The sequence below is a fragment of the Medicago sativa genome, chromosome 7, assembly GCF_051527215.1.
Source record: "Medicago sativa cultivar Bolivia chromosome 7, Bolivia_mono, whole genome shotgun sequence".
Lineage (NCBI taxonomy): Eukaryota > Viridiplantae > Streptophyta > Magnoliopsida > Fabales > Fabaceae > Medicago > Medicago sativa.
The window spans coordinates 74444529-74462364 of NC_140755.1; the positions used below are offsets into that span (position 1 = coordinate 74444529).

A 17836-nucleotide genomic window follows, 5' to 3' on the forward strand; every position below is an offset into this window, starting at 1 on the left:
TGCAATACCAGTGTGTGGAGGTTTCATTCTACAAAAGTTCAGAACACAACTTACTAACTTCTAGTTTTCATCTACAAAATGGGCGGTTAAACAGATATATCCTTCACTTGTAGTTGCTGTCCAAAGATCCGAAGTTAAGCAAATTCTATTCGGAATCCTAGCCATGATATCCTTAAGCTTCATTCTTTCCCTATCATATATCTTTTCAATATCTGAAACTTCGGTATTCCTACAGACCATTTCAGCAGAAGGATTCAAATATTTCACCCACTCTCGGATTTTACCATACTCAACAAAACTAAAAGGAAGATCATGAGCAACAATAGCTTCCGAAAGCAAACTACGATGAGTTTTTTGGTTGATTTCGGTCATGCTAAAGGGTTGTTCAAGACTATTAAGTTTTGACAAGATAATTTTGCAACTAATAACATGACGCATGAGATGTGAAGTACCATAATTTTTCTTAGACTTGGGGTTTTGTTTTATAGCAAAATCTTTCTTGCAAAAATTGCATGCAGCCCTTTCTATGCCATTTATATCTTTACCGATTTTCTCAAAAAAATTCCAAACTCCTGACATTGATTTCTTATTGGTGTTGTTATTCTCAGATGCCACAGACTGTGTTTCATCTTGACCTTCTCCAATCATATCCATATGCTCCATACTACAATAATATAGACATTTCAACAAGTTATATACTTGAACCTATGGATAGCTAACATAAAATACATAACAGAAGCATTTAAACATAAGAAAAAAGGAACCAATGAAATGAATCAACATGACACCGCCAAATCAAATGAAATGAAAAAAGAAGTATCTAGGTCAATGTCATTGTTTCAGGTACAGAAGTGAAATGAAATTAGCATAACATATATCATATTTCATACACTATCTTCATTCAATATCATATTGTTTTTCTTTACCTTATAGCATATGAAAGGTAGCAATGTCAAGTTTATCACAGGACTGAATTCATTCAATGGATTGAAAGCACAGAACAACACTGAGACATCACTAGGAGTTTCTATGAGCACTGAACAACTTATTTATAAGCCAACATATGAACATGTAGTGTATGCTCGAGGTTTATCTTATGTGATGCTTCATCATAATCACTTATTTATAAACAACTTATTTGCAAGCGCTTATCATCATAATCACTTATTTAAACACAAGCTTCATCTCAAAAATCAAACAAAAGCAAGCAAAAACTACTGTATCTGAAAACAAAAGCTTCAGCAAAAAAATCACAAATCAGTGTGAAAATCACAAGCTTCATCTCAAAAATCAAGCAAAAGCTACTAGATCTACTCAATAAAATTCGCTGTAATCGAGTCTTGCTCAATACGATTATGAAACACAAATAAAAAAACCTAAAAATCGTAAATCAAGGAATGATTTTGGTTATACCTGAAGAAGAAAAGGAGAGACGGCGGCGAGAAGTAGAGGAGAGCCAAAAACAGCGGCGATCGGAGGAGAGGAGAGAGACGGCGGCGATAGTCGGCGGCGATCGGAGGAGGTAGGCGGAGAAGTGAGACTGCAATTTGTGTTTCTCGTGTTTTTTTGTCGAACGAGAGTGTTCTCTCTAATTCTCTCCAATTGCTGAAAGTGTGATGTTTTAGTGGGCCTAAAGCCCCCTAAAGCCCCCTCATCGTAGCCCACTAAAAAACAAAAAAATTGTGGGCTTGATCAAAATAATTTAATTTAATAAGGGGGCTTAATATTTAGTGGGTTTAGTGGGGGCTTTTTAGGTGGGGCTTTGTGAATTGGGGCTCAATTGACAGCTCTAATCAATAACACGTTTCCCATGAGGAAGATGCACTGATTCCCAAGTGTTTGTTTTGTGCAAAGCAAAAAGTTCTTCTATCATATCATGTTATCAAGAATAACCATGAGGACTTGTACCCAAAAAAAAAAAAAGAATAACCATGAGGGCTTAGACAAACCATGAATAAGGGTTAGGAAATAAGCAGAGTGAGTGGAATAAATCAGCCAATTGAGTAGATTTGCCAACACAATTGAGAGTCCCGTTTAAGACCTCCAAATTGAGAGTCTCCATTATGGATGATCTGATGGTTGTTTATATCTAGAGTAGCAGTAGTATCAGCCCTACAATTCTAAAATTACAATAACTAGAAACACTGTCATCCAGGCAAAAAAGCTCAGCATGGTTAAGTTTAGATCCATCCGGAATATGAGAATTTTAGGAAAAAGGGAATGAGCTCAAGAAACACAATATTAAGGTTGAAAATGAGTCGAGTCGAACTCTCCTCAGCTTGATTCGATTCGTTAAAAATCATTTCAGCTTGAAACTCGACTCGAGTTTGATACAAAGTTTTTTCAGCACAAACTTGACTCATTATAAGTTCACGAACATCTCGGTTCGGCTCGTTAGGTTCAATTAATTTGCTCGAATCAATATTCAAAAGTAAAAAAAAATCAAAATAAGTAAAAAATTTAGGGGTAATAGTCACTTTGGTCCCTGAAATTGTAATGAGTAGTCAAAATAGTCCTTCAATGTATCAAAACTTCAAAGTAGTCCCTGATTGTGCATTTTGTTAGTCAAAATAGTCCTTAATATTAAAATATTTAATTAATATTGTCAGATTAGTCATCCAATATAGTTACTTATTGTCATATTAGTCCTTATAAGTACATGTTTATTGTCATTTTAGTCCCTATATGAAAAGAGTTATTGTAAACATTGAGAGATTATTTTAGTGTCAAGGACTATTTTGACTAACAGAATGCACAATCAGGGACTATTTTGAAATTTTGATACAATGAAGGACTAAAATGACTAATCATTACATATTCAGGGACTAAAGTGACTATTACCCCAATAATGGTCATTGACCTTTTTTTAAAAGGAAAATATTGGATTCAAATTAAAGTTATTCCAAGCATAAGATGTAGATAGGAAATACCCAAATACAAAGTTTAAAAGTTGCATAAATATACATAAAATATAAAAAACGGTTAACATAACTAACCACAAATGCTATAAAACAAAAATGGGGAATTAGTCACTTTAGTCCCTGAATGGGGAACGATTCGTCAATTTAGTCCCTGAATGCAGATAAATTGCAAAATAGTCCCTGAATGTAGACTTTGTTAGTCAATTTAGTCCCTGAATGCAGACTCTGTTAGTCAATTTAGTCCCTGAATGTAGACTTCGTTAGTCACTTTAGTCCCTGAAATTGACCATGCAGGGACTGTTTTGCATATTATCTGCATTCAGGGACTAAATTGACGAATCGTTCCCCATTCAGGGACTAAAGTGACTAATTCCCCAAACAAAAATACAAAACCACATCAACGTTGATAAAATGCAAAAACCAACAAAATCTCTCAACTAAAATCGACAATATCATAAAAATATTTTTTCACTTCCAAATTCTTATTGCTCACCAGGGGCGGAGCTACCCCTTGGTGAGGGTGTGCACCTGCACACCCTGAAATTGTCTATATTACCCTCTATTATTCAGCTTTACTACTACTTTGCACACCCTCAATTATTTAATTTGCACCAATCAACCGGCTCTCCCACTTTCTGCACTTCAAACTCAGTGTTTCAAAGTAACTTCTTGTTTTCACGGGAGCTTGAGGCATGGAGCAGCAGGACGTTCGGATCAACTTGCCTTTTGTTGTTTACTTTTTATAATAGCTTTTGTCTTTTGGTTATTAATTTAATATAGCAACCTCTTTATTTAATGCTTGAATCATACAAATCTAAAGTCGGGCATAAGTAAACTTAATAACTCATATAGTGGCACGTAAATATTATTTTTTCAGTAAAACCACAAAACTAATCTAGACATTTTTCCTTCTTTTAAATGACAAATATTATTAATTAGTTTGATTAATTAATATCTACTTCTTTGTAAGACCTTTAATTCTTTTTCTTTTAAGTCAAACGAGTTCAACTACTCATCTCTTTACTAGTCTTCGACTTTGTAGAACATTTTTAAATAGATAAGTATTTTAGAAAGATTCATTTTTTGGTCAAATTTCACTTATATTAATCTTCCTGGTATGTTAGAAATTAAATTGATAGTAATTTTTTTTTATATATAAGGAATAAATTATAGTATATTGTCAAGATATAGGAACTTAATTGATAGTAAGTTGTTAAATGTACGAACCAACTTACATTTTAATTGAATTGGAGACCATTTTAAAACATTTATAATTCAAGGAACCTATTTGAGACCGACTAATTTGTGTTTGCACTCAAAATTGTATTATTTCAATATACATATATATCAGAGTTAAAATTTTGCACCCCCTGACTCAGGGTCCTGGATACGCCACTGTTGCTCACCCCTTCAAGACAAAATTGATCAACTGAAGATATATCAAAGCAAACGTATACAACAATTTACGTAGACAAAATTGATCAACTGAAGAGACAAAAAAAAAATTCAACCAAATGAGTAATGTTAAGAGGTTTATTGAACAAGGATCAAATATAAAAAAAAACCCTTTAAAATTAGCAAAATTAGCATATTCCAGTTGTAAATAGGTCCAGTTTCCTGTGTGTTTCAGCGATGAATGACATGTGGCAAAAATCATTTCAACGGTGGAGATTACACAAAGCAAAATTAGCATTTTCATTCCAAACAAAACAATGCGATCCGGAATCGCTTCATTGAACTCACACACAACTCTTGTTCTATCTCTCAAATTTGCTTTATAGCAATTTCACAAATTAAAGAAAACGTATATCGTTAGGACGAATAGGGGTTTGGTTCGGCGGCGCTGCAAGGAAGAGTACAAAAACGTCGTGTTTTGGAGAAGAGGGAGGGAGGTCAATCAGTGAAAATGTTATCTTTCAATCTGGGTCGTTCAAATCTTTTACTCCCACGTGTCACACATCCGCAAAACATGTTCACTTCACTATGCTAATGCTGAAACAGCTCGCGGGAAACAAGACAAAACCGAACAAAGGCTGAGAAATATATTTCAGTTTCTGTTCACTTCACGACGGCACACTCACTTCTCTCTCTCTCTCTGTCGCGACAACAGAATCTATTTGATTCCCTTCACTTCAGAAATTCAGGTTTCAATTTATGCATGCTTCTCTTCCTAAATTCTTTCAATTCCATTTTCTGCCTTTTTTCTTCTCTCACAAAGTGAAAACACCAGAATTGAGAGCCTGATCCGTCACCGCTTCGCTTACATGTAAATTGTCATAATCATTTTTTTTATTTTTTCTTCATACACTTTTTATGAATCACCAATGCATGTGTTTTAGTGTTTGCTTAATTCCATACCCGATAGTCTGTTTGAATAGGAAGATTTTATTCAGCTTAAAATTCTAATCTTTTTCTTATATATTTACAGATTTATTTATGAGCAACTGGAATTATAATTACCTTTGTGGTTTTGGGTCTCAATGCTTAGGTTAGGTTAGTAGTTGACTACATATTTTGAACTCAATTTCAAATTTTTTTTTTTTTTTTAGTCTGTATACAAAGTGGAAATCACCACCTGAAACTTACATAGATTGCGAGGTCCCGGGTTGGAACCCTAGTGAAGGTCTCCAGCCTAGCAATATTGGCATTTCCCAGTTGAGCTAGGTCTTACGTACCAATTTATAAAACTCTAGTTGTAAAGGGTTTGAGATTGTAATCGGTACTTGTTGTGTTTAAGAGAATGGCGTCGGCTTTGATTTCTCGCGCTTCGCGGAGGTTTCTCAAGCCTAGTCTCCTTTCTTCTGGCTTTTCTCCTTCAATTTTCAACCCCTTGATTTCCTCTCAACAATGTGTAGACCGATACCCCAGTCCTAATGTTTCAGTCGGTCCATTCAAGCCATCCCAATTTGGGATTTATAATCTTGAATTTTGTAAAAGTGTTGGGTCACTCTCAAATTTCCAGCTTGTTGTGCACATCTCTACGTCGCCTTCGAGATTAGGACAAGATAAGGAAAACAAGAATCAGAGTAGTAGTAGCAATGTGAGTAGCGGAGGGGACATCTCTTGGGTTGACTTGTACTTGCCTAGGTTGGTTCAGCCCTATGCTCGGCTTGCTCGTCTTGATAAACCAATTGGAACATGGCTTCTTCTATGGCCGTGTGTGTGGTAAGAGTTTATGTTTTTTTACATATTTATGGGTAAGTGTTTTCACTATGACAAGAACATGGAGAACTTAACAACTTTATTGATAAGAAAATGGTTAGTGATTGAAATATGTTGTCGTTGGTTGCTATGTTTACACCTTTGAGATTGGTAACAAGTCAAATGGATTTTAGAGGCCATGGAGCTCCTTTTCATTTATCGACAAAATATAGACACATAATCACATGTATGAATACATATGTGTATACAACATAAATATGAATCTAAAAGCAACATACTTTTTTTCTATAACAGGGGGAGGGGGTATTTACTGTCAGTATAAATGCTCCATTTTAAGCTTGTTCTCTCTTTCAATGCCATAGGTCAATCACCTTGGCTGCACCCCCAGGGCATCTTCCCGATTTTAAAATGTTGGCTCTGTTTGGATGTGGGGCTTTTCTTTTGAGAGGTGCTGGGTGTACTATTAATGATCTCATCGATCGGGATATTGATACAAAGGTAAATGTCATTGTTTTTTTTTTTTTGTTGCATATTGATTTGGCAATAAGAGATACCAAGATAGTATTTTTCTGTTGTAAACTCTCGTGTGTGAGGAATGTGTATGTGAATATGTTTGACTGCAGTTAATTCATGCCAAGTCTAGTGCTTTAACATTTCATGGGCCTGTAAATTTGTCTTTATTGTATATAAATTGTAATGTAAGATTCTTTTTCTTCTTGCTTAGTGAGTTTCAAATATTGTTAAATTATATCAATTTACCGGTGTGAAACTTATCTATTTTTTTTAACCTTAAAAGAGCCCAGTAGACATTAGTTTTTTCAACCCTCCCTTGAAAAAAAATTGCAAGAATATGTACCATGTAAGCATGGCTAGTAGCTACTAAATATGATGAAAGCCTAGTATTAGTCTAACTAAACATTTCCCACCTGTCAGAATAGCATTGGAGACTTTGGTTGCTGTCTTTTTTGTGTTCATTGTTATTCCTATGATGTCACATTTTGAGCTTGTTTAAATAGCAACACTTCATGTTTGTTGAGAGCAGATGATTGCAGGTTTTTCCCTTTTTTGTTCTTCACGTGATCTTACATTTCAAGTTCTGACTATTTTTTATATAATCTTATATTGCAGGTAGAGCGTACAAAGTTAAGACCTGTGGCAAGTGGTATTTTGACACCATTTCAAGGACTTTCTTTTCTTGGATTTCAACTGCTTTTGGGTCTTGGTATTCTTCTACAACTGAATAATTATAGGTTAGTTTTAATGCTGTCTGCCAAGATCTATGGTTAATGTCTTACTTTAGACTATTAAATTTACAATATCTCAGTCAGTTATAAAACATGGTACCTATGATCTGTGTTCTATATGTCCTTGACTATGGTAGTGTGGCCCTGATTGGCAAAGCTGAAAGCTTGAAATCCTTTTTTAAAGATTAAATATTATACAGATTGTTAAACAAATTAACCAAAATTCTTTCCCAGAATAGACCTTTAAAATATTAAAAATCAGAGGAAATTATGTTAAAATTATAAGTGCAGAATGAGGAAGGCTAGTCTCTATTGAACTTTTGACATATAGACTACATGATAAAGGTGACTTCTTTGTTGCATTGAATAGTCTCACACAGCTGCCTCTTCTGCATGTTAGCCTTATTGCTTTATCCACTACCAAGTATTGCATTGTTATATACCCTGCAAAACATTGTTTTGTTCTGCACAAAGATTGATCCGTTTTGTTTAAGGCTATTTTCATGTTGACATATATTTGATAATTTAAAAAATTGTTGGAGTGACATGATAGATAATCATATAGAATTTTAATCACCCTTTTTAATATCGGTTTTAGATAAATTTTATAATTTCTTTAATTTAGAAATGGAAAATATGACTTCCCTTCCATTTCTCTCCAAAAGCCAATTCCCAAACATACCCTAAGTAGATTAGCTTCAAATTGATTGCAAGTGCTATAATCTGTATACTTGTTTATACATGTTATCATTATTTCATATGCAGTCATGATTAAGTCAAAATAAAGCATGAAATGTGATTTATGCTTGCGTGTTAAATATTGTTTGGTTTGTCTTTTTGGGAAGCCGTGTTTTGGGTGCCTCGTCGTTGTTGCTCGTCTTTTCATATCCTCTGATGAAGAGGTTTACATTTTGGGTAATGAATTTTCTAATTTCTAATTTCTTATGGCAAATTTATTTTTCTTCTTATTTCTTAATTATTGTCTTTGAAATATGATCTCATTTATTCTGCGCTCTCCTACTATATTGGTTAGCCTCAAGCATTTCTTGGCCTGACCTTTAATTGGGGGGCTCTGTTGGGATGGGCAGCAATTAAAGGAAATCTGGATCCATCAATTGTGCTGCCACTTTATGCCTCCGGAGTTTGTTGGACTCTTGTGTATGATACTATCTACGCGCATCAGGTAAAAACAATATTGTTTCTTGAAAGACATGATCCCTTTGATTTCGCTTCTCTGTCCTACCTTTTGTTTGCTTCATGATCCCTGAGATACTGCTTAGTTTCCAGTATCCTCCACAAGAATCTTGTGTGTAAAGCAACTTAATCAAATTCTAATGCATTCAGGATAAAGAAGATGACTTGAAAGTGGGAGTTAAATCAACAGCTTTACGTTTCGGTGATTCAACAAAGGAGTGGCTTACTGGGTTTGGGATTGCAAGCCTTAGTGGTCTTGCTCTCAGTGGATTTAATGCTGAACTCGGTATTTATTTATGAACGTTATTCTGCTCTCTTTTTCACGAGGTTAAATAATTGTTTCCTGTGTCCTGATTCATATGATTGGAGCAGGGTGGCCATATTATGCATTTCTGGGTGTTGCATCTGGACATTTAGGCTGGCAAATATCGACAGTTGACCTTTCTTCTCGTTCTGATTGCAATAGGAAGTAAGTTTGTGAAGATGTTTCCATAAATTTATGATTTAATTATCCTAAAGTCCATCTTTTGAAAGGGTCTCAATCTTTATTATATTAGCTTGAACATTTATCGCAGCTTCAGTATATTTTTATTTTAACAGTCAATACCACAGAAAACCAAATTTTCAATAGAAGTTTTTTTGAAGACTAAATTTTATAGATTCACTATTTTCTACAAGCACTAGATGGCCTATTTACTGTTTTATTTGCTCAAACCTCAGCATATAAAACCCCCTGCATAATTTAGTGATTGATCAATTAGCTTATGATATAATGTTTCATTCAGTTGTCTCCATTTCAACTACAACATGACCATTTATTTTTTAGAACTGCGACCTGACCTTGTTTCTCGTCTCCTCCAGGTTTGTATCAAATAAGTGGTATGGGGCTATCATATTTGCTGGAATCCTCGCTGGAAGACTTTCATCATAGGGTAAAGTTTGCCTTATATTTATATATAGTAACAACAATAATGTATGCTGCTGTATTTTTGTAATTATATTGGACTTGAAGGCAATGAACAATGACAATTTGTTATTAGGTTCAACTAGTTAACTAAGTAACTTGAGTAACTAGTTATTCATATTTTCTTCTGATGCCAACATCTGAATGCCATTCTGTTAATATGCAGATGACACTATCGGCTCACATTAATGAGTTAAAAGTAAAGATTTTTTTGATAGCACATGAAACTGGACATTGTAGCTCCATAATCTCAAGGTGGTGACCAAGAAATTGATGGTCAAGAAACTTTACTTTCACAGTTTGAATTATGGGAACAAGCGTGAGATGCCAAGGTGCAATACCATTTGAAGTTCCAAGTTTCGAGCTAAGGAGTGTTTGGTGTAGTCCACTCGTGTATGTATTGATGGGTGATGGTGTTAGTCCACTCATGTTGGGATGAGTGAAAGGGTATCATATTTGTTATATGATGACTTTCATTGATTGATTATAGGAAGTAGATGGATGGTATTTATCATGAATGAAAAATCAGAAAATTGAAAAACTTGAAACAGCATTTCGAAAACAAATTGAATACTGAAATCGTAATAAAGAATTCTGCTACTATGTATTAACATGTCTATGCATTTTATTTTCCCAAGATAAAACATGCCCCAATATTTCCAAACAGATTTGTGAAGCATGTTGCATGCCGATTATGTGCCAATGAGATTTTTTGCAGAATGGTCTAAGATAATTACTGATCGCATCATTTCGCTTCCGCAACTCAAACTAGGGTTTGTATTGCTGTATGGGAAGTTAAGGAAATTTAAATACACGGCGATTCATTTCTGAGTATTTTGTTGCATATTACATTTTTCCTTTCCTAGCAACCTAAGGAGCAAGTTTGACAAATACATCATATCATTTTGAGGACGACAACAGAAAGGAATGGAGGTGTTATGCCTCTGCGACTAGGCCATTCTCCACATCTTGTAATGTAGTCTTTAATGATGCTTCCTGTTGGTAGCCACTGCAACAAGCAGTGTCTCTGTATGCATCTGGAATCGTCTTAAATTGCGGGGACTATGAAGAGTGGTAAAATTCAAGTTCAATTGTGAAACTAAGGACCAAAGATGAAGAGAAACATTTGACCAACTCATTTACACGTTGTGATGGTCACCTGAAAAGGTAGAAATAATAGCGGGTGCTGTCAAAGCTTCTAACTAAGAAGAGCAATACTTATGAGAGAGAATATCTCCTACTCCTGCCATTTTTCCCCTCTGTTCCCCGAGACTTCCTACTTGCTTTTTGGCGATTTCCTCCACCTTGACTGCTAAAATTTGCAATTCTTCCTATCCCCTTAGAAAGTGAGGTAAAGAAAGTTTTTCCATTTTCTGCTTTATCAATCATGCCTTGTTTCATGAACATTTGCTCCTTCTCCAACTCACTCAGCCTCACCCTCAATCTTGAAATCTCCAGCTTCAGTTCTCGATTCTCTCTCCGCAGTGATGCGTAGTTGTCCCTAGGAGACATGGCTGCACTCGGAACACCGCTACTTATTCTCTGTGATAGCAGCCCATCTCCTGAACTCCCCGACACGGCATTTTTCAAGCGCAACTGCTCAAAATACAGGACTTGTACCACCATCTGCAGTGGAAGCCTGTCATTCTGTGCAGCATGGTTGCATGCTTCTTGTGACAGCTTCTGACAGTCTATAAACTTGCAAAGTTTCTTGCATTCTTGTTCTGTTAATGCTGTATGGGCCTGAACAGAGGGAAAGAGGTGCATTGTCAACATGAAGTGGGAAAAGTGAATAACAAACAGAAACAACTGATTAGTTTTGTATGTGTAACTTTTGCAAGATTGAGAATATGGTTTGACAATTAAGTGCCTAAATATTGGAATCAGGGAAATATCTTATCTACAGTAAAAAAAATTACCTTCAAATAAATGTCGACGGCTCTATAAAGACCATCATCAATGACACGAGCATAATCAGGAAGTATCTCAATCAAAGCGATGAATTTCTGTAGACTTAAGCAAGGATCAGGAGCAATTTCTGCTAAAAAAGCATCAATAAGCTGACCTACTTTTAGCAGAGAACCATGTCCATTAGAACCAATCCCATCGGATTCATATCCGTAGTCTTCCGCTTCTTCCTCTTCAATCCGCTGCAAGAAATTCTCTAGTAGCCTGTGAACTGTGTCCACGTCAAACAAGGAGTCCCCACTCTGCAGAGATGGTATAAGAAGATCATCAAGTGAAACCATTTCCAACCTTAATGATATCCTTCTTTCAAGCTCAAGCCTACATGGAATGGTGGCACCTAACATGATAGCCATCTTTAACATGCCAAACAAGAAAGTCAGGGGAATGATGGAAGAGCTTTTGTCTGTTGGCATGAGGTTGACAATGGTTTCCACAGTTGTCCTCTGGTCCTTTTCTATAGTAGTTGGACTTGAATTTGTCCTTGATTGATTCCATAATTGACACTTTCCAATACCCTTCAGTGATGTTTGAGCATAATGCATTAGTGAAGCAATAATGTTGTCTGATCTAACCCCCATTCTTCCCATGGCACATATAACTCTCTGGTAGAAATCGATACGCAGTATCGAGAGATCTTCAATCCACCATGCCACGCACTCATCCTTTATTTCCTTAGATTCACCATCACAGTGTAATTTGGATAAACCAGAAACTAATTGCTCTTTGCAAGCATTCATTGCAATAGCTTCCACAGATCCTTTTGTGATTTCTATCTCCTCCACTATATTTAGAGGTAACATCTCACAGGTAGATAGAACTTCCACTGACCTCTGAAGATTTTGAAAGACAATCTCACTCAGATAAATATCTGTTCTTGAGATGAGGTTTTGATCCCGGTATTCTTCTGTCATTTCTAGGTACTCGGCTGCACAACGTAGTCGGGCAACATTAAATGTCGTTATCTCGAAATTCATACCATAACAGAACTTCATCGCAAGTTCAAATGTCTGGTGTCCTCCTGGAAAATTGGGAAGCTCCAAGTTTGAAACACTGGAACCCTTGTTGGCTTCAGCAACCATCTTCCGGATCTTCCCACTTAGGGTAACCAAGGGAAACTACAGATGAACCATTACAACAAATTAGCTGTTAGTACATTTTGTTTGTTTTGAGTTCAAAGTAACTTTTGTTTCTTTAAAAATTTATGACAGTATCCGAATAGTCTTGAGTTGATCAGTGCAGCTAATGTGAGTATTCAAAAGATGGAAGACATTAACTTTTTTCTTTAATATTTCAAAGTAGGCATCACTTATGGGTAAATAATTCATGTTAACATATTTATGGATTCAAAGGCATTCAATTACATCCCAATTCATAGAAATCCAAAACCATAATAACCAAAATTATCATATAAAACTTGCAATTTAATATGACTAATGCAAGGTTAGGAATGTTGAAATTTTTACCTTATGTAACAGAAATGACTCCCCATCAACGACAATTGTAATGTCACCAGCAACATCAGCAAAAATCCTGCCATGAAGAAGAAAAAACTGATTTCACAATGAACACAAAAGCTCATCAAGAAAAACAACATACATTTATATTTGATAAAAAGTTCCTTTTGAAGCTAGCTAACCAAGCTATCAAATTTACAAACTACAAACAGAAGTAAGACAGAACTTGAATAAAATTAACCTCTTATAAAAAAGCACATAAGTTACATGTTTAAGCTACTATAAAATGAAGTAAAGAAAGACTCTCATATAATACAGAATAAGACACATAATATAGTAAAAAAAAAAAAAAAAAAGAACCAATTAAGAAGCATAAAGATAAATAAGAGGTAGTTTAGCCTTATTACTGAAGTACCTAGTAGTGTAAGAGTTGCAAAATTTAGGAGTAGTGGTAGTAGAAGAGTGCTTAGAAGAAGAGAGTGAGTTTTCAGAAACCATATTTGTTTTGTTTTTTCTTCCTTTCTATCCGTTAGAAAGAGTGAAGATAAAACTAGGGAAAAGGAAGCTCCTCCTCCTCCTCCTTGTGTCTGGGCTGTGTCTGCATGTGTATGTAAAATGTTTCAGTAACAGCAACACAAACTGTAGCCTATAGCTATGGATGATTATACTATCATCCAATAATGTGTACGGATGATTGCAGGTTCAGGAATATTTTGAAATAAACACCCTAAAAGACCCTTAACACATAGCAATCAATTATTCACAAATGCCCATATATGATATACACAACTTTTTCTTTTCATTTTCATAACATGGCAAGGCCTGTGTGTGTAGTCTTCTTTTGCTTTTTGGCTGCTTTTGTTTCTGCCCTTTATTATATATATAATACTCTTATCACTATCACTATATATTATACTCCCTCCATCCCGGAATAACTGACCCATTTTCTAAAAAAAAGTGTCCCAAAATAACTGACCCATTTCAATTTTCAATACAACTTTCATCATTCCCAATACAATATAACACTAAACAATACTACTTTTATCATTCCCAATACAATATATTCCACTTTCCCCTTTATTTATACACTTTTCTTAATCTGTGTGAAAAACCAAAGTAGGTCAATTATACCGGGACGGAGGAAGTATATTGAGTATATGCTTAATATTCAAACGTGATATATAACTGTCACTATTGGCCTTTTGGGACGTTACAAAAGACTGATTAGTGCAAATGTGCAATAGTAAAATTTGCAAATAGGAGTGTACATGTGTATCGCTATGCTTTATTGGGTTTGGATTTTGAAATGGACAAAACCAAATGCTGAATTATGGCTCCAATAATACTCATTAGTCATTACTCAAACAGTTACACAATGAGTAGGTTATTAATAGCATGATTTGCTAATTCAAATCAAAATTTGCAGCTGATAAAAGAATTTTGTATGGAAGTTACTCAAGTTACTACTATTACCATGCAGTAATGTGGCTATTAATCCTCAAGTTACTTACTCGGTTGAAAGATGATGTGATAATCCAAACAAGAGCAGAAAAAGGAAAAGAGTTGGTTCAAAAGAGAAAAAGTGGTCTAAGGACATCTGACATGGATTGTTGGATCGATGCAATGCAACTGAGTTGACACGGAACTCAATAAAGATGCAATTATTAGAGACAGCACCACTGCACACTCCTGCCTTCTTCTTATGCTTTTTCCCATTTTTTTTTTTTTAATTGTATCACTTCCTCCTTCCGACCCATATTATTTAGGTGTATCTTTTGAATTTTAAGTCATTACTATTAAGAAAATAAATAATACTCCGTATTAAGAAAATAAATGATATTAATGTTGATTTTAATAGTAAAATATGTTTCTTTTGGAGAATTGTTGTTATTGTCTTTAATTTGTGATTATGAGAAAACATAATCGTGACATGATTATGGAAGCGTGACATGATTTTCGTGGTAGGAAGCATGGTTTCTGTTGGAGGAAAATTGTGACACAATTTGTGGCAGGCTTGACACGATTTCTGGATAAGATTGATCGTATCTTGGGTCGTATGCATCAATCGTGACACGATTTTGACTGTGCATGTATACTATATAAGTGTTTCAGTGAGAGAGAGAGAGAGAGAGAGAGAGAGAGAGAGAGAGAGAGAGAGAGAGAGAGAGAGAGAGAGAGAGAGAGAGAGAGAGAGAGAGAGAGAGAGAGAGAGAGAGAGAGAGAGAGAGAGAGAGACTTCAGTTTACAAAGGAGATAACTTTAGGGCTGAGTGTCTTTGTAGTGAGGTTTTCTTGGGTTGGGAAACATTGTAAACACCTTGGGTAGTGAGATTTCACCATTGGAAGGATCAAACAGCTTCATTTTTTGTCTTTTCTCTTAGGATTCATTGAGAGTGTGGGTGATTTAAAAAATGGGTAGAAATTAAATTTTGTTCTTTGTGAGCTTGCAAGCTAACTTCTTGTAACTCCTTTGTATCACTTTCATCTTAATGGATTGGAGAACTGTTATCTCCCTCATAGTAGGTCATATTGGATCGAACTAGGTTACCATCTTGGTGTGTTGTTTTCTTTCCTACTTTCTTATCTTTATTGTTTTGACTATGTTTGTGGTGATGCTTTACACTTAGATTTAGGTCTGTTTGTTGTTGTTGTTGTTGTTGCTTGATGCCACTTTATCCATTGATTACTACTTCCTCTACTCCACACATCTTTGTTTTCATTGGTGTGATTTTGTCTGGATTCACAACAAAAATGTTATCTAGTGTCCAAGACATAAATTAATGAAACAAATAAAATAAAGTGAATGTTAACAAAGTGCACATTAAGGTGACAAGTATTACATTGAAAATTATGCCGTCAATATTTCAAAAGTTTTTGAAGTATCATTTTCATCTTAAAACTTCTTCTTTTGCCTTCCCATTACATTGGTTAACATGACCCATATGATAATAACATATTGGACCTTGTGTAGCAAAACCCTTGAAAGCAAGAAAAATGCTTTTTTCCACGTAAACGTTACTTTTTTGTTTCCTTACTAGTGTCTTTGTGACACTAGTTAGCTTGATTAATATTAATTATAGTTAGTAGAGTAATTAGATGATCGAAATGTATTAAATAAAGTATGTAAAGGAAAAACAATAATAAATATTGTATTAATACTATAAAATGAACAAATAATTTAACACAGAGAAAAATTGTTAAGAAAACACTTATTTTGAGACGAATAAAGTGTAAAGAAATAATATTATCATTTTAAATCAATTCATATCTATTTGTTGTGAAAGTGAAAACCAATGGACCATTGATAAAATTTTCGTTTGCCGCCCTTGATTAAGGGTGGACATGGTTCGATTGGGGATGAAAACTAAACCGAATTAAACTGAAATGTTTACTAAATTTAAAATAACTAAACTGAACTGAATTATTTGCATTTTGAACTAAACTGAACTGTTTCGAACGGAACTGTTATTTTTGTATCGTTGAAAAAAATATAAAAAAAACAAACGAAATCGAATTTTAGTTACCAAATTGTTTCGGATTGAACTGGATTGTTTATGTTCAGTTTCAAAATTGTTAGTAATGGTTCGTTTTTTTTTGGTTAGTTCAGTTCAATTTGATTTTTTTGGTTTTTTTACCCACCCTTACTCTCGACCAGTCGAATTATATAAATTTAAACAATGTAAAAATACATTAAAACCATCCATTAATATCCTACACCATTTTAGATTTTATAATCAGATGTGAAAAATGGACCAGCCTAGAAAATAAAAGCAGGTCCAATCAAGGTAGCCGAGAAGACAAATAAAAAAAGATAAATAATCATTTTCCTATAACAAATTATCACAATATTATCTCAATGTATTGAAATTTTAAAATAATCATTAATTATGTATTTTGTTAGTTAAAATAATCTTTAACCTTAAAATGTTCAGTTAATATTGTCACGTCGATTTATAAGTATTTATTTACCGTCAATCACTATTTTGATGAACAGAATATACAATTAAAAATCTATTTTAGCGTCAATCACAATTTTGATGAACATAATATACAATTAATGACTAATTTAATTTCGATAAATTAAAATACATCCTCCGGTCACTAATACTACATCCGTCCCTAATTATAAGACCCTTTTGAGAATTTTTTTGTCCCTTTTTATAAGACACTTTTGCAATTTTCAACTACATTAATTATTTCTTTACATACATGCCCCTATTTATTATACATCTTTTTCTTCAATCAACTATAAATAGCATATGAAAAACATAAACTAACTCTCTCTCTTAAAGATAAAATTGTAAAAACAATAGTGATTACAAACAACTTTAATACAAATATCCACTTTCTTAATTCCTGTGATTTTAGCAAAAGGGTTCTATAATTAGGGACGGAAGTAGTATAAGCAAAATTTAATATTTTAGATTCATTCAATAAATGATGTACGTGGTCTATATTAAAAACTACATACATCATTTATTGAATGAATCTAAAATGTCAATTTTCGCTTATAATAGTGACTAGAGGATGTCCTCTTGTACTCCCCTGTCTTTGTATGTAAGCCCCCTTTGTTTTTTACACATTTTTTAAGAAAAGTTGTTAGTGTAATTAATGTGTCTATTTTATGTGTTAATATTACCAAATTGTCATTTGTTTGTATGTGTATTAAATTTGACTTTTCATATTTCAAGACATGTTAGTAGTATTAATTAGGGGTATGTTTGGGAAAAAAATAATAAATGCATTTAATAATTTGAAAAAAGTTACATTTATGGATAAAAATAAAGTCAAATGTGTGTTTACATACATGGACGGAGGGAGTATTTAGCTGTTACATGTTCACAAAGGAAAATTTCCTAAAAAAAAAAATAAAGGAAGACACACACATCCATTTCACTTATCAAGTGAAGTGGTATTTCTGATACAATAC

General features: G+C 34.2%; 2 protein-coding genes across 8 annotated transcripts; one reads left to right on the forward strand and one right to left on the reverse strand.

Moving 5' to 3' along the window:
- Positions 1-4640: 4640 nt before the first annotated feature.
- Positions 4641-10088, forward strand: LOC146908407 (4-hydroxybenzoate polyprenyltransferase, mitochondrial-like). 7 transcript variants are annotated; one of them, XM_085722480.1, is made up of 11 exons: positions 4971-5065; positions 5350-5414; positions 5512-6086; positions 6446-6581; positions 7212-7333; positions 8173-8242; positions 8361-8510; positions 8672-8807; positions 8894-8990; positions 9383-9453; positions 9652-10088. In XM_085722480.1, the coding sequence occupies exons 3-10, from the start codon at positions 5662-5664 to the stop codon at positions 9450-9452; spliced, it is 1206 nt and encodes a 401-aa protein (XP_085578606.1). In that variant the 5' UTR covers positions 4971-5065; positions 5350-5414; positions 5512-5661; the 3' UTR covers position 9453; positions 9652-10088. The 7 variants fall into 7 exon arrangements, 5 of the variants coding, with proteins under 5 accessions (XP_085578603.1, XP_085578602.1, XP_085578604.1 ...); XM_085722477.1 differs by having other exon boundaries at positions 4641-5187; positions 5350-6086; XM_085722476.1 differs by having other exon boundaries at positions 4641-5065; positions 5350-6086.
- A 145-nt stretch (positions 10089-10233) lies between these two features.
- Positions 10234-13654, reverse strand: LOC146908408 (Phototropic-responsive NPH3 family protein). The gene is made up of 4 exons (XM_085722474.1): positions 13323-13654; positions 12917-12983; positions 11405-12568; positions 10234-11228 (listed from the first exon to the last, which is right to left on the reverse strand). Exons 1-4 carry the CDS (start codon positions 13403-13405, stop codon positions 10704-10706), a joined length of 1839 nt encoding a protein of 612 aa, XP_085578600.1. The 5' UTR covers positions 13406-13654; the 3' UTR covers positions 10234-10703.
- Positions 13655-17836: the final 4182 nt, after the last annotated feature.

Bases quoted from the DNA above. Each gene is read 5' to 3' on its own strand.
- LOC146908407 (XM_085722475.1), top strand. From the start codon at position 5,662: ATGGCGTCGGCTTTGATTTCTCGCGCTTCGCGGAGGTTTCTCAAGCCT. The intron at 6,087-6,445 runs GTAAGAGTTTAT...TCAATGCCATAG, and splicing joins CTTCTATGGCCGTGTGTGTG to GTCAATCACCTTGGCTGCAC. The intron at 7,334-8,172 runs GTTAGTTTTAAT...CTTTTTGGGAAG, and splicing joins CTACAACTGAATAATTATAG to CCGTGTTTTGGGTGCCTCGT.
- LOC146908408 (XM_085722474.1), bottom strand. From the start codon at position 13,405: ATGGTTTCTGAAAACTCACTCTCTTCTTCTAAGCACTCTTCTACTACC. The intron at 12,984-13,322 runs GTACTTCAGTAA...TCTTCATGGCAG, and splicing joins TGCAACTCTTACACTACTAG to GATTTTTGCTGATGTTGCTG. The intron at 11,229-11,404 runs GTAATTTTTTTT...CCCTCTGTTCAG, and splicing joins CCGTCGACATTTATTTGAAG to GCCCATACAGCATTAACAGA.